Source organism: Delphinus delphis, chromosome 13 (genome assembly GCF_949987515.2).
Source record: "Delphinus delphis chromosome 13, mDelDel1.2, whole genome shotgun sequence".
NCBI classification, from domain to species: Eukaryota; Metazoa; Chordata; class Mammalia; order Artiodactyla; family Delphinidae; genus Delphinus; species Delphinus delphis.
This window is the reverse complement of record NC_082695.1, coordinates 38,422,559-38,446,923: the sequence shown is the minus strand read 5'-3', so window position 1 is coordinate 38,446,923 and position 24,365 is coordinate 38,422,559. Positions and strand designations below refer to the sequence as shown.

The following is a 24,365-nucleotide window of genomic DNA, read 5'->3' as shown; positions in this document are numbered from 1 at the left end:
AACTCTAATAGTTGGGCACAAAAATAAATCAGAATGTGCATGGTGAAATTCTAACTCTGCATTGCTGAAACTGCTGTAGTACTGGGCTATCTGCTGCTACATTCTGATTTGCTCTCTCTAAGCTGCACTAGCTTTTTATCACAGGCTGCAGAAATTCTACTTTCTGTGTCTTTTCTTCCCTTCCTTTCTCAAATAGGAAAATTTCTCATGGTTTTCTTTTAAATTAACCTTTTAATACCACAATAATAAAAGGCAACTCACCAATTACAATTTCTTTTCATGCTCAATGATCAAGCTAAAACTCAACTGCTCATAGGCTAATACCTTTCGGCTGTTTTTAAGTGAGACTTTGGACAGTACTGTTCTGGTACTTATCCTTTATATTAAAAAAAAAATCAAAGAATCAAAACAACTCAATTCACCAAAATTAGATATTAATTCATCTATCTAAATTTATATTTAACCCAAAAGGAGCACCAAAGTGCAAAATTCAGGTAAGTAACTAATAAAAAGAAAGGAACAACAAAGACGTTTTCAAATGATCATGAGTTCTTATCTATGACCTTAAAAAAACTAACAAAAAAAATCATCATCTTTAAAAATTCAGTTCATTCACACCCTAAAAAGATCGGGTTTTTCTCCTTGTCTTTTCAACTTTAGAGTTAATATCAGAAGTACTAATTGGCTGTTAAGTTTTTAATAAGACATTTAGTTTGTAAAAAGAATTTGCACCAAATTAATTATTGTCTACTTGTAGGATCTAGAAGCAAACTACAAAACAAGAAGAAATTTCCTCTGAAGACTATGAAGAAACACTAGGCTGATCTTACCAATATCTGAAATACACTCTGTAAATCCCCACTGGTACTATGGATCTCTTGCAGAACCAAACCAGGACAAAGTTCAACAGATAACTGGTCAAAGTTTAAAAGTGTATGTCCACCAAAAACAAGGAACCATGAATGGCACTAATGCCATGCCTCAGGTAAATTTGTTATAAAGTTTAGTCTTTGATAGTCTCTGCAAATGATCTACCATTTCTCTCCATCAGTAAGCTGAATGTTTTACTAACAAATGGGAAAATAAAACATTTCGTGTTTTTACAGCTAACAACTTAGTAATACCTACTCAGAGTACATACTTCTTTATGTACCCATATGAACATACAATGCTATGGAATGTAAAGAAGTATGTATTTTTGGTAGGCAATAAACCGCCAAGAGGGAACTAGAATGCAGCTATGTGAATGACCTTCATATGGTAAATTAACCTAATATCAAAGAGATGACCTTTGGCAATACTAACACCAGAAAAATGTACCTACTACTTACAGATGGAAACTAAATGTTGCTAAGATTTATATTCTGTGAAGAAAAAAAGTTTTACTGAAGTAGATTTAAAATTATCATGAAATTCCTTTTAAATATTTTAAGTTATGCATACATTTTACATTTTTTAAATTAAGTTTCACATGATTAAAATTTGAATACAAAAAAGAGTATTACTAGTACAAAACAATGAGGGATACACATGACCTATTTTCTGTCTCCACAATTTGACATTAATTTAAATTAATATCATATTAGTAGTGTTGATTGATTTAACAGAAGCCAACTTCATTTGCATTTCAACAGCTCTTCTTCATATTTTGATAAATTTATAATTTAATAATATTAGAGGAATTTCTGAAGCAAGTTTTGCTGTTTTAGGTTTTCTTTTTGAAAGCTATAGACATAGTTATGATTTTAAAAGGCTATCTTTCAAGTAAAATTCTGCTCTCAAAAGAAAAAAAACTGGTCCTTGTCCTTCTCCCTAATCCAGTCTCCACTTGCAATGCTGTGTAAGTACTTAGAATGAATCAAGACATAAGATTTATTCATAAAAAATGACAAAATTCTGGGAAGTAGCTGTAAGTCAACAGGGCACATTGGTCACAGACTGCCAAATATTTAAAATAAATTAATTTATTATCTATATTATCCTTGAATTTGCTTTCTCCAAAGAGGGCACATAAAATGAAAACACTATAGTCAAGAAACCAATTTATACAGAAAGAATAACCATCTTTTATTAGTACTATGCAATTATAATTCAATTTTTTATAAATATCATAGACCTACTCTTTATAGTATGTTAGATAATTAAAATACTTTTTTGTATTTTATATAAAATTTATTTTGTACTATATTTATATACTAATAAATTATACATGATATAGCTCTTAGCAACAATTTATAAGTAGTACCTACTTTAAGCTACTATAATAGACTTTGAAAAAATAAATACTAATATTCATATATTCTAATCATTTCTTACTAAAAGTTTTATTTTGACTGGAGTATTCAGACATGTATTACATGTATAAATTTTTTGTGTCACAGTTGAATAGAAATGGCTATAAGGTTATCCAATTTTCTGTTTAATAAGACAACAAGATAATTGTCAAAAGATGATTTTCATTTTATCGGCAGATTATAAAGAATGAGAGCATGACTATTAGATATGGTAGCATATAAATTACTGAATATTTATTGGAAGTTACAAAAAGTTCATAATTTTAAAATTCCACATTTTCAAAGAAAAAATCAGTTCAAAGCTTAACTCACTCAAGAATAGCCCTTCTTTCTGATCATCTACAAAGAGAATGGCAAAGCTGCATATTCCATTTGTTAAGTTTAATTATACATGCCCTAAATACCAAAAACTGACAATATATACCTCAAAAATAGAGGTTCCTCTATAAAACTACTCAAAGGGTATTACTACACCCATGTTTTATAATAAACAATTATATTCCTCATTCTATAGGTATAAATGTTTTTAATAATTATTTTAAAACATTCCAGCAACTAAGAATCTCGTTGCTACAATATTAAGAGTATATAATCCCTAGAAAATAAAATGATAGCATCTGTTGTTATTCATTTGAAAAAGTAAAATTATACACTGATTCTAGTGCTTACAAGTTTAACTTAACATACCTAAGAGTATTTTCAATCACTCTAAAATGTCACATCTATCACTTAGATCAGCTGTTCATTTTTAACTGAGTACATATTAAACTCTGGGCATCTGCTGACACTGGTGTAACTCAAACATTTCAACTGTCTCGCTGACAGGGATAACAGATGCTGACATTATCAAATGCTGTACTATTTTTTTTCCACGGCCTCTCCTTGCCCCGATATGGCCAGTATATGAAACTGAACTGCCATCCAAAAGCACACTTGAGCAACTGGATCTGCTAAACGGCTCCCATATAACTAGTAAAAATAGAAGCCAGTTTTATTACTATCATCAGCACTGAAGTCCACGCAATTTAACACCTGTTTCATTTCTATTAGAATAAATGATGGAAATAATTGTAGTCACATTAATTTCACCCGCAGCACGATACTCATCAACCAACAGATGGAGAATATACTTAATATGAGAATTGTTTGAATATTGCCTGAATTAGTGTTGACCTTCTCCCAGTTTGGTTCAAAACAGATAACTATTTCTTTACTCTATATTTCACTGAGAGCACTTATAGGCAAACTATAAATTGCTCAAACTTTTATTTCAAGCAAGTATTTTCAAAAGACATCCCTTCCCAATACTGAAATCCCCTTATAACAAAAATTTGTTCTACTGAGTTTTAATGGTAGTTTTAATACTCAAATTCATGATTATTACTAACCACAAGTCAATGTATTATTAAGCTGATAATGAGAAGTAACTAGGCAAGCTGTACCCAAAATGACAGAGAATTCAGTCAAGGAACTAGACCTTTAAAAGGGTTAAATTATTAACCTATGATTAGTAACACTACATAAGCAAAAAGAAAGAAAAATAAGCTATCATGCATGGCAATTCCTTCCAACACAAGTCTAAGCAATACACCGAATATACGTGTCATCTATTTATAAACCAAAACGCAGAGGTACTTTCTTAAGGCTACTCATTCCTCCACCCCGTCAGCAACTTGCTGTTAGTCCTTAAGTATAATATTTAAAAAAGCAGCGGCAGTAGAAAAGTATGACTAAGCAGTGCTCTTCCCTAACCTATTTCGCTTACTTATTTGGTTTACTGCCCAAGGATAAATAGATAAAATTACTCTGATACACATCAAGATCTATTTGCTCTTTTACATGGTGTGGGTTTTGAAACAGGTCACTGTCTGAATTTAAGAACTAAGCAAAAGTGCTAAAAATAAAGATGTACATTGATAACTCCTTAATGCACTAAAGACGTGTTAAAGGGTAAAGATTTCTGCACGACTAGAGTAGGAAATAGTAGGAAAAGTGCCTTCAAAACATAAAGTTTTACATTCAATGGATGAAATACTGATATGAGAATCTCTTAACATTTGTGGAAGGAACATAACCATAATTTTTTAAATAAAAAACATTTTAACTGTTCTGGGTCCCAAACTAGCGGCACTGCAATGCTTTGCTAGAGCTGGTAAAATGGAACCAAATCGCCTCTTCAATGGATTTGGTCCCCTTCAACCAGCTGTAGCTATGCATTGATTACTACAGGACAGCCAGCGTTTTCATTTATCAATATCAATCACATCAACTAATTTCAACTTATTTAAATTACTCAGATTGTGGTTTAAATCAAATAATTTGTTACTGTTAATTCTACTTGGAAGAGTCATAATGGTAAATAATGTTTATAAACAGCTTTATGAAAAATGTGTGGATGACATAAGGCTTTCAAATAAAATTATTTTATTCATTTATGGTCTCTTGGTATTAAATTTCTTATCCTTCAGAAAAGAAATGGTATTGAAATGTAGACTATGCCACACAATTCTAAAAAAACAAAACTTCCTTCAAAGGAAGAAAGTATCTGGGAAGGTCACCTGAAACCATAACAGGAATGTCACAGTGTGGGCACGTACATTTTTATATTAAAGAAAAATGTAACATTATATAAAATAAAACTCCAGAAATGTTGAGTCACTACCTTCCATATGATTAGCATTTAATTTTACTGCTATTTAATAGAACATTGATAGGTAAGGTGGAAAAGGAGATGATGACACTGCAGAGAATCTTATAGACAGACTTAAACAGAAGGTATCTAATTCTTCTGACCCTGAACCAAAAGACTTTAATCCTCAAAAAAGAAACAAAATACTAATAAGCATTGCTACCTTTTTACTTATGTAGATATTTCACCTCTCCAAACATGTTTCCTCAGTTGTAAAATGAGAAGACTTTTTTTTTTTTCTAATTCTGAGTTAAAATGGTTTCTTCTGTCTTAAAACATCACTGGTCAGTACCAGGATAGAAAAGCCAATTTTAAGAGTATGAAACTTGATATAGAAAAAAAGAACTCAAAACAACCCAAGTTACAATTACAACCAATATATAACTTGTGTTATCTTCTGATATGCTTTTGTGTCCAATTAAAATCACACTTTATTGGGCAATATACAGTCAAAACTGCATAAAATGTCTTAAGGAAACAGGAATAAAGAAGTGTGTACCTTTAACTAAAGCACCACTTTGTTGTAGAATGGAAGTTTTTTTTCCTTTCTTTTTTGTGTCACCTGACACCAATTATCTGGTTGGAGGAGTCACTGTTATAAATTTCCAGAGGAATTCTCAAGAATTAAAGAAACAGAAGTAGTATTTTTTTTCCTCCTTGTATAGGCTCAACATTATTAAATATACTATGCCTATTCTCAATAAAGTTAAACAATTCAAAATATTTAAAAGTTACTTCCTAAACACTTTAATTTTCAGTCTATCTTAAACTTTATAACTTAAAAATATTATAACCTAAATTAAATTCCCTCAATAAAATCTCTTTTTGACCATCCTAATTTGAAATAATTGCTTTGTTTCAACTCTTGACCGTTTCTCTACAGAATTTATATTTTAATTGATCATATACTCCTGTGATATCTAACACTGTCCTGACTGTCAAATTAAGGCTAACATGTATTGAGTCCCCAGTATAGTCAAGGCATTACAGGAGATACACAGATAAATATTTGTGCCCACAATTTTAACAGAAAGAAACATAAAAATGCACATACTAAGCGACAGCACAAAGCAGATTATAAGTGCAACAAAACAAAAACACAGAACAAGGAAGTATAGAGCAAACAGAAAATAACTTCAGTGATGATACATAGGAGCTCTGGAAGAGAGCTGGTTAAGAAAAAGAAGGGATAAGGGCATCTTAATGAAAGAAAATGCTGAATAAATGAAGGAAGAGAGCAGACAATTTTAGGGAGAGAGAGTAGTATAATGTAGCTGAAGGGCAAGTTGGGCAGAGGGATTTTAATCAGCAGGAGATAAAGTTAGAAAGACAGGCTCATGAAGCACAAGAAGTGAGCTTGATATATTAATACATTCTTAGTTAAATCATTCACTGTCCACGTGTTCCAGTCTTGCCTCACATACAGACCGTAATACACAGAAAATAATATGAAGTGGCTAAGATCAGTGAATCTAAAGTCAAATAGACCTTGCTCAAGTTCCAACTGTTCCACTAGTCGGCTGCATGATCTTGAATAAGTAAATTCATCTCTTTATAAGCCCCATATGCTTCATCTATAAAATGAGGATATTAACACCTGCTTCAAAAAGCTGTTCAAAGGACTGAAATGAGATAATGCATATATACTACTAGTGGCCAGGCATGTGGTAAATGCTGTCATTATCATCTTTTATTTGAAAGGCAGGGAACATATAATACTACTGTGTCTCCTTTACAGTGCCAACGTATGAAGTGTTCAAATATTTGTAATTTGAAAAAACAAATCAAGATATAACCTAAAACACTGTCATTTATTTCATCCTAGATTATACACCAATTGTTACAGCAACCAATCACAATAAAATCCTTTTGTTCTCTGTGCTCACCCTCTAGTGGTGATCCTAAGAAGCTAAAAAAGAACAAAAAAAAATGTAAAAGGAAACATGATGTAAAAATGCAATATACATCATGAATAAGAATTCATGGTGTTTATAGTTAAAAATACTGCATTGTACATTTGAAAGCTGCTAAGAGAATAGGTCTTAAAAGTTGTCACCACAAGAAAAAAAAATTGGAACTATGCGTGGTGATGGATGTTAACTAGACTTACTGTGGCGATCACTTCACAATATATACAAATATCAAATCGTTATTTTGTAACACCTGATACTAATATAATGTTATATGTCAACTATATCTCAATTTTTTTTAATTTAGGGTAGATTAAATTATGAAAATAAACTTCTAAGTAAATATCTCCCTCAGTCAATATACATGGGCTTGATTCAACTATAAACAGAAGACATCTAATGTAGAATTTTCTAAAATGCTTCTCAAGGTAAAGTTGTTCCAAAAAATTCACTCATAGAAAGTTCTAGGTTAAGCAAAGCTAATAACCATTTTCCTTTTCTGTGAGACTTCACAGATCCTTTATGAATTCTATGACTTCCCAAAAGTCTTTCTCGAGCTTTAACCAGCAAGCACTTTTTTCAGTAGACCACCTATTACTATAACAATGATTGGAGGACCTCTATACTAGAAGTTTATAGGTAATTATATTATTAAAAAGAAATCAGGTAACTTAATAAATGTTATTTAGCCACAAGTTTAAAAAAATAATTACCATGCAAATAAATAACATGGGGCTAGAGGACACCTGAGAATGATCTTGAAGAAACATAAATCTCCAAATGGAATGCATTTTAATTAAATCTTTAGAATATAAGCAAGTATTCCTGATACTTTATATCCATATTTAATATATATTTAAATAGTCATTTCATAATACTTGTATTAGTTTAACCAAAAAAAAAAACCATATAAAACTGATCTATTTAATGAAGTTCATAACGTCCACAGACCTTAAAACAATTTAAAACATTAAAGTAAACCAAAATTATTTCCTCATAAGTATCAGAAAAAGAGAACCAGCAACAGGAAAATATTTTAAAATTGCATATAAAATAGTAAAACGTGACATCTTTACCTGGGATTTCCTCTTAGTGCAGCATGGTGTAGAGCATTAAATCCATTATTATTTGTAATGGTAACATCTGCTCCAGCTTCCAGAAGAACTGCCAGGATATCATCACGTTTCTTACTTATTGCATCATGAAGAGGGGTATCACCTTCAGAATCCTTTTTTTTAAAAAAAAGTTTAAACAGACTTTCATTAGTTCTTTTTCAATTAATCATTATATGTAATGTTAATACTTACAATGAACTACTGAACAAAGAAACAAAAGCAGAAGCCATATCCTACAACCCGTTAATAAAACATGCTGTGTGTTAAATTTTAAAATGCAGGCAAGAAATATTAGCCTCATTATAGTAAAGAAATTCCTACTCAGTCTAGATGGAAAAGACAATAAACATGCTGTAGCTTTCCAAAGAAAATAAAAAAGAAAATCAAAGAAGTACCCTCAAATATAGTTTAGCAAATAACAAAATTTAATGAGGTGGAAAAGCTGCCCCCCACCGCAATTCATTAGCTTACAATGGCCTGCTATACCACATTCCTACCATTAATTGTTATACTCTAAAATTCCACACCAAACCTACACCAGTCTTGGGAGTCCCATAGTAATGAATTTAAAGTCAGTGGTTATCAACCTTGGCTGCACTTTAGAATCTGTGGGGAGTTCTTAAAAAATCCCAATACCCAGGCTGTTCTTCAGACCAACTAAGCCAGAATCTCTGGGGGTGAAAGCCAGGCATCAATAGTTTTTCAGAGCTCCCCAGATGATTATGTTGTGCAGTCACAGTTGAGAATCATTAATCCAAATGTTTTCAAAGGGTAGGAAAGTGGCTAGTTAACTCAAAGTGAAGACAAATGAAAAAGAAAATCTGACGTCTCAGTCTACCTTTTTCTCAAGGTACTTTTTTCATTAATCAGTGATTTAGCAATAAGTTGTTATTCACTATCAGTCATTTGGATAAATGGGTAATTTAGACCTTTTTCATATCATAGTCATAAATACTATTCTCAGTAAAGCCATATATAGCCTATCCTACGGCATATACCACAGATGCCAAATCCAGTCTTCCACCTATTTTTGTAAATAGTTTTACTGGAACACAGCCACACACATCCATTTATGTACTATCTACAGCAGCTTTCAGGCTACAATGGCAGTGTTGGACAGTTGTGATAGAAATCATATGAAAGCCTAAAATATCATCCGGCCCATTACATAAAAAGTTTGCCAATCTCTGGTGATATATTCATCCACACACATAAAAAAATCCCAATACAAGTTCAATCCAACAATCCAACTTCTATCCGCCTATCTGGTGGCACTAAAAATTCAGTCTCCAACTTGAGATGGGCTCTTAACATGGCTGGCATAAGCTTCTACAGGTCCTCATCTATCCTGCCTTCTGTTCCCCACAGTAGCTATTCCAAACCTTCATCATTCTTCTCAATCACCCTTTCTACACCTACCAATCCCCACTCATTCTCAACAGATAAGTCTGCCTCCCATCCAAGACAAAAAAAGTTAGCAGGTATAAATTCCCACTCCTTCAACAGATTAACTCCCCTCAATTCCTCCCCCTATCCTCCAATCCAGCCATCCACTCAGAAGCTGTCGGTTCTCGACTCCATCAGTTCCAAAATGGATATACCTCAGAAATATCAGTCCGTAGTAACCATCTAGCTAAACAAAATCTCTGATTCTTTCAGTTCTTCTCAAACCCTCAGTCCCATTACTCTGGTTCTTCTGCTTCATTACTTCTCTGAGATTTTTCCAATTTAATTCACCTGGTTGCCAAAACTTCAGATGGGAAGAATCATTCCTTAGGTGACTCTTCAAAAATTAGGTCCTACTACAAATCAATCCTAAAACCCTATATATTTTTTCCAAATCAGAAAATCTTCCAAGACTGGATTAATGACTAGACCCAGACTCTAAGATAAATTAAGCTACAATTAAAATACTTTTGATACCTCTGAAGTAACTATAATGAAATGGTGAAGCTCACTATCATGATCAATAAAGTTAAATCAAATCAACTCAGAGCCGATATTTTCACAAGTCCCCATCCCCAACTCCCCCAAACAAAATCGATTTACTGACACTTTCTTAAAAAAGGCTTTTCTAAGAAGGAATAACTGCCAATTTTATGACAGTCTACACCTTCAGTATCATTTACTATGATCGATCATACAAAAAAGAACTGAAAACAAAAGAATGCTTACCACAAAACCTAGTACTTCCATTTAATAGAATCCTAGCAATACCTGCAGAATATATTCCTTTAAAGGTTTTACCTGAAGACTGGGATGACAGCCAAAGTCCAATAAAGTCTTCACCACTTGAAGGTGACCTTTATTGACAGCAATATGAAGTGGTGTCTGCCGGCGCTTGTTTCGTGCATTCAGATCAGCGCTGCCTCGGTGCAGCACTTCTATAACAGCACCTTCATCTCCAAAAGCTGCATGGTGAACAGCTCTATCTCCATCTTTATCCTAAACAGCAGCATTTAAATCTGAGTCAGTGAATATTTTAGAAAGAAAAATAAAACTCGAAGCTATAATAATTCATTAAGAACCATATTAATATGAGAAAAGGAAACAGAAAACAGAATGGAGCCAACAAAATAACTAGAAATTCGCTTGAATCGTGATTAACTCCAAAGATAAATGATGATCTGGATCATTATATCATGCACACATATACCAGACCAATAGTTATATCAGAAGTAGCTTGATTCTTCAGTACTCCTAATTTATCAGCCATGATGGTAAACCAACATTAGAAAATGTTAAATCACGACACAACTATATGAAGTTTTTTTCATTTAAAAAAATGTTACACAGATTTTTTAATAACATAAAAATTACGCTAGCGATTGAGTAATTAAAAAAAAAAGAATGAATGCCAAACAGTATGATCTCAACTAGCTTTCTTTTTTTTTTTTTTTTTTTTTTTTTGCGGTACGTAGGCCTCTCACTGCTGTGGCCTTTCCCGTTGCGGAGCGCAGGCTCAGCAGCCATGGCCCACGGGCCCAGCCACTCCGCGGCACGTGGGATCCTCCCAGACCGGGGCACAAACCTGCATCCCCTGCATCGGCAGGCGGACTCTCAATCACTGCACCACCAGGGAAGCCCTGATCTCAACTAGCTTTAAGGGAGAGAAATATATCAACATGTTAACATTGGTTATCTCTGGCTGGTGAGCATACACTTTTCTGTATATTTAAGAACAGAAAAAAATTAAGTATTTCATTTAAAGATAAAAATGAAACATAAACAAGTACAATTCTATACATCCAAAATTCCAAAACTATTTCAGAGGAATCCAGTAGCAATGCCTCACCTTCTGCTGGCATATTTCTGAGGAGACGAGAGGTAGAAAAAGACCCAACTGCTTTAATTTTTTTCAAATGCAAGAAACTGCTTTAAAAAGAAAATGCTTGTACTACACCATAAAGATAATAAACACAGTCCATACCAAAAAGAGTCTCATTACCTTGCTAGATGCAGATGGAAAAGGATATTATAAGGGTATTGTCTTTATTCCATACACATCTCAAATTTTAACACCCAGATGTAAGCATACTCTCAGACTTTCTCCAACCCATGGTAGCCCCTGGTGGACTCTAGTTTTTGCAAGTGGTTTGAAACTCCACATGGCACTCGAGCTTATCTGAACTACTTTTCAAAGATAACACAGATAAATACCGCTGTGGTTAAATATATTTAAAACAAATAAACAAAACAGTTGCTGAATTCAAAACAGTTTATGGTCTTTGCATATTTTCTCAAACAGATACTAAAAGTAAAAAGTAGAAGTCCATGACGACTTGACAACCATTCTTGAAAAGGTAGGAATCCAAGACTCAGGAGTACTTCTACCTTACTAACATTCCAGCTAAACAAGGTTAGGAGTTTTTGTTACCTCTTAACATTAAGCATAAAGGAACTGGCAAACTACCACAGGAAAGATTTAAGATTCAACTCTTGCTCCTCTGAGTAGCATTATATTTAAACATTCCAGAAAAACAAGCTTCTTACAAAAAAAAATATGTTTGTGTGTATGTATTGTTAACCTCTCTAGTAACACATTTCAGCATTCAGAATCTTAGATGTAAGATCTTCCTAACCTCCAATCTGGATTTCTTTTCTGTTATAATTTTTAAGCCTATCTAGTGGTACTCGTACCATTAAAAATGGGAATCCACTAACACTCACTGAATAAAAACAGGAACTATTTATGAAGTGTACCACATATTTATGATTGTTAGAAAACTGCTACCGAAACACTTTTGTGCAGGTTACGTCAACAATTTGTTTACATTAAAAAAAAAAAACCTTAAAATCCAAATATATGTCAAAGGGAAATACACAAGGAAAGTTTAAAGATTTTGTAAAATACATATACACACTAGAAAACAACAATTCATTTCCAGATTTTTATTCTAAATTAGAAAATCTCAGTTGAACAAAGACCTTAACTTACAGGTTTTGTTGCTTTCTTCCGAATTTATCTTAAATATTCCAAAAAACCTCAAACATTGAGGTCATTATCCTGTCTTTGATACTGCCAACAAACGAGATGTTGAGGGACAACACAGTAGCTCACTCCCAAACGGTTACCTAAAAAGATCTGCAAAGGGGCCTCAAATTAAATCTTAAACTGATCTTGGTTCTTTCTATCCTCCTGCTCCTCTGTTTCCTCTCAGCCTCCAAAACCTCCTCTTGCTCCACTCTTCCCTTAGCTGATATAGCCACAGACTGTACAGTCAACAAAATCAGGATCTGTAGGTCATGCTCACCTACTTCCTTTCCCTGAACCCCTAGGTCAAACACCAAATTCTATGGTTATCTATTCTCTCTTGTCCAATTCTACAGCTAATTAATTCAGACCTTCCTTCATTCTCATTCACTTGACCTACTGCCACAGCTCACCCAGCATTCTTACCCCAATCTATTCTTCACACAAGAAACAGAATTCTCTTTGTAAAACACAGAATTTATGTTTAAAACTCTTTAATGTAACTCCATTATATAAAGAACAAACCTCTTTTAAAGCCTACTTCTGTGGACCATTCCAGACTCATCTGCTGCCATGTTCCCTCATATATAAAACTAACTTACCAACTTACTTCACCCCATATGTTCATGTGCTGCTCTCAGACTTCAATGCTCTTATTCATTACATTTTGGTTTGAAAATACACATTCTTTAAAACTCAGCTCAGGTAACTCCTCTCCTATGAAACTTGCCCTGCCTCTCACAAAATTATTTTAACTCTTCTTCTGTCATATCACTTATCACACTACAGAATAATAATTTGTTTGCAAGTCTGTCATTTTTATTTGACTGTGAGCTTCGTGCGGGCTATGACTGCATCTTAATCATCTTTACTCCCAATACGTATCATAGTACCTACTACTAGTAAGAACCAAAATGGGTGTTGAATTGAATCCTTAATATGCCTTAATAACAATCATGCATTTTTTTCTCAATCATTTTTTTAATGATTTTTTATTGTGGTAAAATACAAATAACATACCTGTGTCTCTGCATCTAAAATGTCTCCTACAGACTGTGCACAGTTAGAATATTTTTTTTAATCCATTCTGCCGTCTCTGTCTTTTGGAGTTTAATCCATTTAAAGTAATTACTGAGAAGGAAAAACTTCCGTAACTTTGCTATTTGTTTTCCATATGCCATACAGCCTTTTTTCCCCCTCATTTCCTACATTACTGTCTCTTTTGTATTTAGTTGCTCTTTTGTAGTGAAATGTTTTAATTTCCTTCTCATTTCCTTTATGCTATAACTGTTTTCTTTGTGGTCATCACAGGGATTACATTTAACTTCCTAAAGTTATAACAATCTAATTTGAATTTATACCAGCTTAACTTCAACAACATACAAAAACTCTACTTGTTTACAGCTCCATCCCCACCCCTTTCAAGTTACTGATGTCACAAAATTACATCTTTGTACACGGTATGCCCCAAAACACAAGCTAATAACTGTTTTTTAAAAATCCATCAGTCTCTTAAATTATGTAGAAAATAAGATGTGGAGTTACACACTGTTGTTAAAATAATGCTTTCTTGTATAATTGCCCTTGTATTTGCCTTTACTGAGATTTTATTTCTTCATATGGCTCCGGGTTACTGTCTAATATCCTTTCATTTCAACCTGCAGAACCCTTTTGGGATTCTTACAAGGCAGGTCCAGTGGCAACAAACTCCCTCAGCTTTCGTCTGGGAATGTCTTAATTTCTCCCTCATTTTTGAAGTACAGTTTTGCTAGATATATGATTCTTGGTTGACAGGTTTTTCGGGTTTTGGTTTTTTTTTGGTTTTTTTGCCATACGCGGGCCTCTCACTGTTGTGGCCTCTCCCACTGCGGAGCACAGGCTCCGGACATGCAGGCCCAGCGGCCATTGCTCATGGGCCCAGCCGCTCCGTGGCATGTGGGATCCTCCCTGACCGGGGCACGAACCCGTGTCCCCTGCATCGGCAGGCGGACTCTCAACCACTGCGCCACCAGGGAAGGCCCTTTTTTTGTTTTTTGTTTCTGCTTTTTTAGCACTTCGAAGATATCAGCCCACTATCTTCTGGCCTCCAAAGTTTTTGATGAGAAATGTTGAAAATCTTAAAAGGATCTCTTATAAGTGACATGTCGCTTCTCTCTTGCTGCTTTCAAGATTCTCTCTTTGTCTTTTGAAAGTTTGATTATAATGTATCTCGATGTGGGGCTGAGTTCATCCTATTTGGAATTCATTCTGCTTTTTGGATGTTTATATCTTTCATCAAATCTGGGGAGTTTCTAGCCATTGTTTCTTCAAATAACCTCTCTGCCCCTTTCTCTCTTTCTGCCTTCTCTTTCTAGGATTCTCACAATGCGTATGGTGGTCCGCTTGATGATGCCCCACAGGTCCCTTAAGCTCTCTTCATTTTTCTTCAGCCTTTTTTCTTTCTGTTTCTCAGACTTGATAATTCCCATTGTCCTATCTTCCAGTTCACTGGTTCTTTCTTCTGCCTGGTTAAATCTCTCTTTGAATTCCCCTATGAATTTTTCATTTAAGTTCTTATACTTTTCAGCTTTGGAATTTGTTTTTAGTTTCTTTTTAGGTGATCTATGTCTTCATTGATATTTCCATTTTGTTCACACATCATTTTCTTGACTTTCTACACATCTTCATTTAGTTCTTTGAGAATCTTTAAGACAACTGTTTTAGAGTCATTGTCTAGTAGATTGCCATCTGGTTTTTCTCAGGTACATTTACTTGTTGGTTTATTTTTTTTTCCTTTGAATGGGCCATACTTTCCTATTTCGCTGTTTACCTTGTGATTTTTCTGTTGAAAACTGGACATTTGAATCTAATAATGCCATAAGTCTGGAAATCAGGAGCCTTCTCCTTCTGCAGGGTTTGTTTTTGGTTTTGGTTTTGGTTTGGTTTTGACTGTTTTAGCCTGTCTTCATGCTTACAGCCTGAGGTGTAAACTTAAGGTCTCCTTGGGTCTTTTCTGAGCCTGCACCTTTCCTCAGGTATGTGCAACGCCTTTCTAATTTCCATCATATATGCAGTTGCTTTTGAATGTCGTAGTCTTTAATGCCAGGCTCCCAAAAAGGAGAAAAAGAAAAATGGCAGGGGAAGCAGAAAAAAGCACAGACCATTAAATCCTCTGGAAGTAACTTCAGCCAATGAGGAAGGGTTTGCAACAATGGGAGGGTGCAACAATGGCTACCCACCTCTGTGCCTGCACCTCCATAATCAGAAGCAGCAATCAAGGATCAGAACACCTTGCAAGCTGATCTAAGAACACATACCTGGCTGCCTGTCACTGGGCTGGAGGGTGGGGTATGTGTAGCTCCTGCTGAGCTAAGAGCTGAAATTGACCAAAATTAACCCCCAAGCCTTCCCCTGGAAGTAGCAAGCCTTCAACAGAAGCCAGAGTTCTAAAATAGTTACATCAGAAAGATTCTGCCATTGCAGTTGTTGTCTAGATGGGGAGATGGATTCCTAGTACTTCCTACTCCACCACCACCCCAGAATCCTCTTGGTAACCATCATGACTTTTTTCTTTTTTTTGGCTGCACTGCGTCTTTGCTGCTGCGTGCAGGCTTTCTCTAGTTGCAGTGAGAGGGGGTTACTCTTCATTGCAGCGCGTGGGCTTCTCATTGCTGTGGCTTCTCTTGTTGCGGAGCACAGGCTCTAGGCACACAGGCTTCAGTAGTTGTGGCTCACAGGCTCAGGAGTTGTGGCTCGCAGGCTGAGTAGTTGTGGCACACGAGCTTAGTTTCTCCGCGGCATGTAGGATCTTCCCGGACAAGGGCTTGAACCTATGTCCCCTGCATTGGCAGGCAGATTCTTAACCACTGCACCACCAGGGAAGTCCCCATGATTTTTGCCATCAATGAAATTAAATATTTCCTGAACTCACTGATATTTTCAGTAAATTAGGTCAACTATTATATTATTAGGTCAATATTTTATTATTCTCAAATATAATATTATACTTCATCTTACTTTCCTTAAACCTTGTTCAGTTAATCAAGATGCTGGTATTGTGATCATATTAAAACCTTTAGATTGTCTGGAAATGGTGTATTCTGGTTTGTTCGTTCATTCATTTATTCATTCCTTCAATGAGTATTTACTAGGTGCCTACTATGAGCTCAATACTGTTCTGGACACTGGAGAACAACAATGGGCAAGATAAAGTTCACCCTCATGGAGTTTACATTCTAGTGGGGGAGACAGAATATTATAAATGAAATAAGTAAATAAAATGTAAATGTTAGGTAGTAGAAAGTGCCAAGGAGAAAAAACAGCAGGGAAAAAAGATTAGATAAGACAGCCAAGGGACGGCCCCTCCCAAGGAAGGTTTGAGTAAATACCTGAAAGAAGTGAAAGAGAAGGCCATGAAGATAGCTGGGAGAAGAGAAGTGTGAGGAGACAAGCACAGTGGCAGCAGGAAAGATGAAAACTGTTTACATTCTGGATATATTTTAAAGAGCCAACAGAATTTAGTGATAGACCACATGAGGAATATGGGGAAAATAAAGAGGAATCAACGAATGACGATTCTTAAGACCCAACCTGCACAACTAAATTTACTGATAAGGGAGAACTATAAAACTATGATATGTCCCCTTTGAAAACCTGACCTTTTTTATTTGGGCAATCTTAGATTGCAGTCTGCCTTCCTGTAAAAGGCACCTTAACGACTGTTTTCTGTGTCTTATAAATCAAATCTTTCTCTTGACATCCCATGTTTTTAATAGTGCCAGTATTTCGGGGGGGGGGGCATGTAGGGAGGTGGGAAAGCCTCTGGTCACAACCTGAATTAACATGGATCCCCAGGAACCACATATACCAATTCCTAGAGCCATTCTGGATGTTATTATTCTGAGTTCTGACTTGTTTTTAAGGAAAGAAGTTCCTTAAACTGACCAGTCTTAAAGTCCACTTGCCCGTTCCTTTTCAGATTACAGTTAAATAAAAAGTTTATACAGTTTTGTTTTCATTAACTAGATAAGCAGAATCAGACAGAATTAGCATCTGGGTTTTTTTTGAGAAACTCTGCTAACTCCCACTAGTTGGAAAGAAATCTTTAATAAGAACAGGGACTTCCCTGGTGGCACAGTGGTTAAGAATCCACGTGCCAACGCAGGGGACATGGGTTCAAGCCCTGGTCCGGGAAGATCCTACATGCTGCGGAGCAACTAAGTCCATGCGCCACAAATACTGAGCCTGCGCTCTAGAGCCTGCAAGCCACAACTACTGAAGCCCGTGTGCCTAGAGCCTGTGTTCTGCAACAAGAGAATCCATCGCAATGAGAAGCCCACGCACTGCAACGAAGAGTAGCTCCCGCTCACTGCAACTAGAGAAAGCCCATGCGCAGCAACGAAGACCCAACGCAGCCAAAAATGAAACAAATAAATTAATTTTAAAAAAAAAGAACACAGGTAATAATCACACTTTAAATTCCCATTGTGTTCTACATTATAAATGGTATCTTAATTATTTCCCTTACTCTATTCCCCAACCCTTTCAGTTATTTTCGTAGATGAGGAAACTGAAGCTTATACCAATTAAACTTTTTGCCCAATATCATTTTAGAAAGCAACAATACCATTACAACTTGGGTTTTCTGACAATGTCGAGTACTGTTCCCTACTATTAATATTCTCCATTAAAAGAATTTTCATTAACCTTAAATAATGAAACCACCTAAAGTTTACTGATATCTTCAGTATATATTTGTACTATATTTGAAAAACTTACTGTAAAGAACACACGTTTTAAAGGTGGGCTTCCTTTCCATTAAAATAAATCCTCCACACCTTTACCTATTATATTGATCAGTAGGGGGGAAAAAAAACAACAACTGAGTCCCTGGAGGATCAAACATTAGCTCACCCATATCAACATACCTAAGATCTCACAGTCCTCAGTGCCTTTGACTACACATTAAGAAGGAAACAGAATGTAATCCTACTGTACTCAGTAGGTCATACATAGAGACAACCAACTTTCCAAAATAGCTCTGAGTTTTCCCTAAGAAAAAGAAATAGGGAAAAAATGTAACCTTATCACATATTTGAAAGGTATAATATATAGCAAATAATTTAGCTTACTAACAGCTTAAATCAACTAAAATCTGTAATAGTCATCTATATTAGGGGCCAGCAAACTTCTGTGAAGGGCCAGAAAGTAAATATTTTAGGTTTTACAGGTTGTATGATCTCTTATCACAACTACACAACTACTCAATTCTGCAGCTGTAGCACAAAAGCAGCCATACACAATAAAATTAAGTAATGCGTGTGTTGTGTTCCAATAATACTTTAAAATACAAATGAAGGGCTGGACTTGGCCTGCGGGCTATAGTTTGCAACCTGTCATCTATACTATCTTGAGCTCACTTCCTGATGGAGATGAAAAAAATTAATACAGATACAGAATGAGATAACTAGACAACAAAATATATTATTCTCTTTATTCTTCAGCTAACCTCGAAACTTTTAATAAAATTAGATTTTTAAAAACTCATTGTTAAATTATTGTGCCTACATGTGCTAAAGGTACAATAAAGTTTTTAGAAAAGAGTACTTATCTTCTAGGATACATACTAAAATATTTACAGATTAAATAATATGATATCTGGATCTGCTTCAAAGTAAGTCAGTGGAGGAAATGGGAGGCAAGAGGGTACAGATAAGACAAAATTGACCAGGAAAAATAACTGAAGTAGAATAATGGGTACACAGGATTCATTATACTATTCTATTTCTATACATGTTTAAAATTTCCAATAATAAAAAAATTAATAGCAACCAATCAACTTACAAACAAGCTAGTGCATGATGAATCACAATTTTAAGTGCATTCGTAAAATTAGCTATTTTCTCCAACTTTTAAACCAGGATTTCCCAACCTCAGCACTACCGACATTTTGGACCAGATAACTCTTTGTTGTGAGAGCTGTCCTGTACACTGCAGGATATTTAGTAGCATCCTTAGTTTCTACCCATTAGATGCCAGTAATACTCCCCTGCTCCCCAGCAACCAGTTGTGACAATCAAAAATGTCTCCACAAAATGCCCCCATGGGACAAAAATGTGCCCCAATTAAGAATCACTGTTTTAAACAAACTATATTGCTGTTTATGACAGACAATGTTAATTCTCACATTCTAGAAAAATGAAACATTGATAAATTTTTGTTTTACGCTTAGGCAATGAATTATATTTATATTTCAATCCAATTTTTAAATGTAGTTTTTCCTCTACCAGTTGGGACACTGTGTTATTAATTTAACCTGATGTGTAAATATTCCTTTTTCACACTATTTCTACAAATTACATCTGCCTACAATGGTTTTTGAAACAGAAAATGCACAGAATGGAAATCCAAAGGAGGAGGTATGGTACAAGTCCACCTGTACCTTACTGCTTTAGTAAGAGATGTGGTTTCCAAAGTGAAAGATAAATTATTTACAAACACCTAGCCTACTGAGCTTCACTCCAACTCCAAGCTTATGTGTACAGTAATAACTAACCATTTGCTTTGTATTTGAGTTCAATTAAGGAAAAAAAAAAAACCTACTCTTGAGAAATAGTGCTAACTTCGTTCCCCACCCCACAGCTACATCCCTATTCTACACAACGTCTCATATAGTTTACAAACGTATAATATACTAATTTAAAATTCAAGCTCTAGGCAAAAGAAAAATTCCAACATCAAAGATGACTTATTTACACCTACAAAACCAATGGCTCTTTAGTAGCTGTCCAACAACTCAAGATATATACAACTGGGGGAAAAAAGCAAAAATAATGTCTAAGACTTCTCTTTTGAAATATATGTCATTAAAATTTTATAATTAGTAAAAACAGACTGGTCAACAAATTTAGCCCTCAGAAAATTCAAATCCATATTAAATAGCTTCCTCAGATGAGAGTGTCATTTGGACAAAATTGCAACCTTTTGCCTAGTTAAACTTTGATAGAATTTGGCTTATTCCTAAATAATCTTATATTAGACTAAAACAAATGTAATTCTAATATACTCTTTAAGTGATGAGGTTATAGTTAGCTACAACAAAGGGAGCCATCCCTCATACCAGCCATACAATGAAATTCCAATGATAGTAAAAATCATTTATTTCTCCTTTAATAAGAATATACTCTAAATTAAGCACATATACACACATAGAGCGATAAACATGCATTATAAAAATCTTCAAAAACCCATATAAAGATCAGGAAACAAAAAGACTAAACAAATTCTAGTTTACTTTTTCCCTCAGGAGACAAACAACAACAACAACAAAAGGCCTCCGAGTGTCACATATCAGGAAAAATCTTGCCGCACATGATTTATATTCCTATTCCCTCAATTTCCCCAGCATGACTCATGGGTAAATCCAACTGGGCTCCCAACAACATGGTGCTTCTACCATAGCAAAGGGAAACTCAACTATCTTCACTTAGGGTTATGCCTAGAATATTGAGCCATCACAGAAAAATACGAAATGCTTCAAGCTGTCTTTTGTCAAATTTTTCTTTTCAATCAGAAGAGGCTTAGGTTAATATTAAATTTCAAAACGAAAAAAATCCATCTCATGATAAGAAGTACCATTTCTAGGACATTAATTTTTACTTAAAATATTCTTTAAGCTTAGTTTTAATTACCTCTGCTTCTACATCCACATTTTGCTTCAAAAGTAACTTCAAAATGTCAACATGTCCATTCTGACTAGCAGCTTGCATGGCTGTGTGACCAGCACACTGTCCATTCACCTAAATAAAAAAAGAAAGGATGAAGGAATGTCACAAATCAGAAAGAGCCAATATATACATACAGTGTACGTTTAAAGCCAGCAAATTATATGATTGTATGAAAACAATTTAGGTTGGTGTTCTATATATCCTAGCATAGATCACCAGAAACTGGTTTCTCTAATTTAGGGAGGGATACAGGAACTTGGAAATTTCCATTGTTCAAAGAGTTATGAAAACTTTTAGGCAGTCTGCAAAGGTGAAAATAGAAAAGAAGGAGGGGAAGAAGGGACGAAGGGAAGTAAGTTACATTCGTTTTGCATGTATATATCTACTTGAATTATTAAATCTCAGAGTCTGTTTCAGTGAAGAAAAAGCAATGAGGTGAATGGAAAAACCTTTAGAAAAGATACTGTCTGCTACAGTATAAAGAAATTCAATTCAGCCAATATAGCCAAATGCTAATGGTAGTTTGACAAATGTAAACTACCATGAAGCATACATAAATGAGTTACCAGGGTAGCTATACACAACTGTTCTAATATAAAGCAGTAATTTTCAACCAACCTTTTCTTCACTTCAGATGTTGTGTAAATGCATTACTTATTCATGGATACACCCAAGTCTAAGTGTAATTCCTTAATCCCACTACATTCACTCCCATCCATAAAACCTTTTATAAAAAATGGCCAAGAACACCAATTACTAATATAAGAAAAGGGGGATATCATTACAGATACCATGGACATTAGAAGAATAATATGGAATATTCTGGAAACTGCCCACAAATTTGATAGGCTAGATGAAATGGACCAATTTCTTGAAAGACACAATCTGCCAAAACTCACACAAGAAGAAACAGACCACGTGAAAGGCCTCTGTCCAATAAAGAAACTGAATCAATAATTAATTAATTTCAAAAACCAAAAGCACCAGGCCCATATGGGTTTACCAGTGAATTCTACCAAACATTTAAGGAAGAATTATACCAATTCTCTACGATCTCTTTCAGAGGCTAGAAGCTGAAGGAAAACTTCCTAAGTCATTCTATGAGGGCAGATTACCCTAATACGAAAACTGGACAAAGACACTACAAGAAAGGAAAACTACAGACCAATATCTCTCATGAACACAGATACAAAAATCCTCAACAAAATGTTAGCAAATCAAATCCCAAAAAGTACATAAAGAATTATACACCACAACCAAGTAGAATTTATCCCAGGTATGGAAGGCTGGTTCAACATTCAAAACTCAATTAACGTAATCCATCACATGAACAGAGTTAAGAAGAAAAATCACATGATTGTATCAATAGATGCAGAAAAAGCGTGTGAAAAAATCCAACACCCATCATAAAAACTCTCAGTAAACAAGGAATAAAGGGGAACTTTCTCAATTTGAAAAAGACTGGGTACAAAAAAATTACAGCTAGCATCATATTTAATGGTGAGAAACTCCCAACTTTCCTATTAAAATTGGGTACAAGGCAAGCAGGTCCACTCCCACCACTCCTTTTCAACATCATACTAGAAATCCTTGCTAATACAGTAAGGCAAGAAAAGAAAATAAAAGGTATACAGATTGAGAAGGAAGACAGGAAACTGTCCTTGTCCACAGATGACATGATCATCTATGTAGAAAATCTGAAAGAGACCAAAAACCTCCTGGAACTAATAAGCAATTATAGCTAGGCTGCAGGATACCAGGTTAATACACAAGTGTCAATTGCATTCCTATATACTAACAAACAAGTAGAATATGAAACTGAAAACATAGTATCACAGCACAGCAAAGGAAATCATCAACAAAATGAAAAGGCAACCTGCTGAATAGGAGAAAATATGCGCAAATCATATACCTGATAAGTTAATATCCAAAATACATAAAGAACCCATACAACTCAAAAGCAAGAAAAACAATTTGATTAAAGAATGAGCAGAGGATCTGAATGGACATTTTTCCAACGAAAACATACAGATGGCCAACAGGTACATAGAAAGATGCTCAACATTACTAATAATCAAGGAAATGTATAAAAAAACCACAATACCATCACATTACCATTACACCCCCCAAAATCAAACACTAAAGTATAAATCTAACAAAATATGTATAAGATCTACATGAGGAGAACTACAAAACTCTGATGAATGAAATCAAGGAACTAAATAAATGGAGTATACTCCATGTTCATGGATAGAAAGACTAACAGTTCTTCCCAACTTGACCCATAAATTCAATGCAATCCCTATCAAAATCCCAGCAAGTTATTTTATGGATACTGACAAACTGATTCTAAAGTTTATATTGAAAGGCAAAAGACCCAGAATAGCCAACTTAATACTGAAGAAGAACAAATCTGGAGGACTGACACTACCTGACTCCAAGACTTACTACAAAGCTACAGTAATCAAGACAGTGTGGTACTGGCCAAAGAATAGACAAACGGAACAAAGGAAAAGAACAGAAAGCCCAGAAATAGCCTCTCATAAATATAGTCAAGTGATTTTTAACAAAGAAGCGAAGGCAATACAACGGAGCAAAGATAATCTTTTTAACAAATGGTGCTGGAACCACATGCAAAAAATGAATCTAGATACCGACCTTACACTTTTCACAAAAATTAACAAAATGGATCACAGACCTAAATGTAAAACACAAAACTATAAAACTTCTAAAAGATAACACAGGAGAAACCCTAGATGACCTTGGGTATGGTGATGACTTTTTTTTTTAAGATACAACACCAAAGACATGATCTGTGAAAGAAATAGTTGATAAGCTGAACTTCACTAAAATTAAGATTTCCTGCTCTGCAAAACAAAATATCAAGGTAATGAGAAGACAAGCCACGGACTGGGAAAAAATATTTGCAAAAGACATATCTAATAAAGTACTGTTATCCAAAATATACAAAGAACTCTTAAAACTCAACATTAAGAAAACAGCCCAATTAAAAAATGGGCCAAAGACCTGAACAAACACCTCACCAAAGAAGACATACAAATGGCAAATAAGCATATGAAAAGATGCTCCACAATATATATCATCAGGGAAACACATTCTTACTATATGATCCAGCAATCACATTCCTTAGTACTAATCTAAAGAAAGCTGAAAACTT

At 34.7% G+C, this 24,365-nt stretch overlaps 1 protein-coding gene across 1 annotated transcript in view; it reads right to left on the bottom strand.

The window, feature by feature from the left end:
- MIB1 (MIB E3 ubiquitin protein ligase 1) overlaps positions 1-24,365 on the bottom strand; it is a 114,989-nt gene that overhangs the window by 42,030 nt on the left and 48,594 nt on the right. The window contains exons 10-12 of the mRNA XM_060028778.1: positions 21,152-21,259; positions 10,256-10,453; positions 7,970-8,121 (exon numbers count right to left, since the gene is read on the bottom strand). Coding sequence (XP_059884761.1) covers positions 7,970-8,121; positions 10,256-10,453; positions 21,152-21,259 — 458 coding nt within the window. The remainder of the gene's footprint in view (positions 1-7,969; positions 8,122-10,255; positions 10,454-21,151; positions 21,260-24,365) is intronic.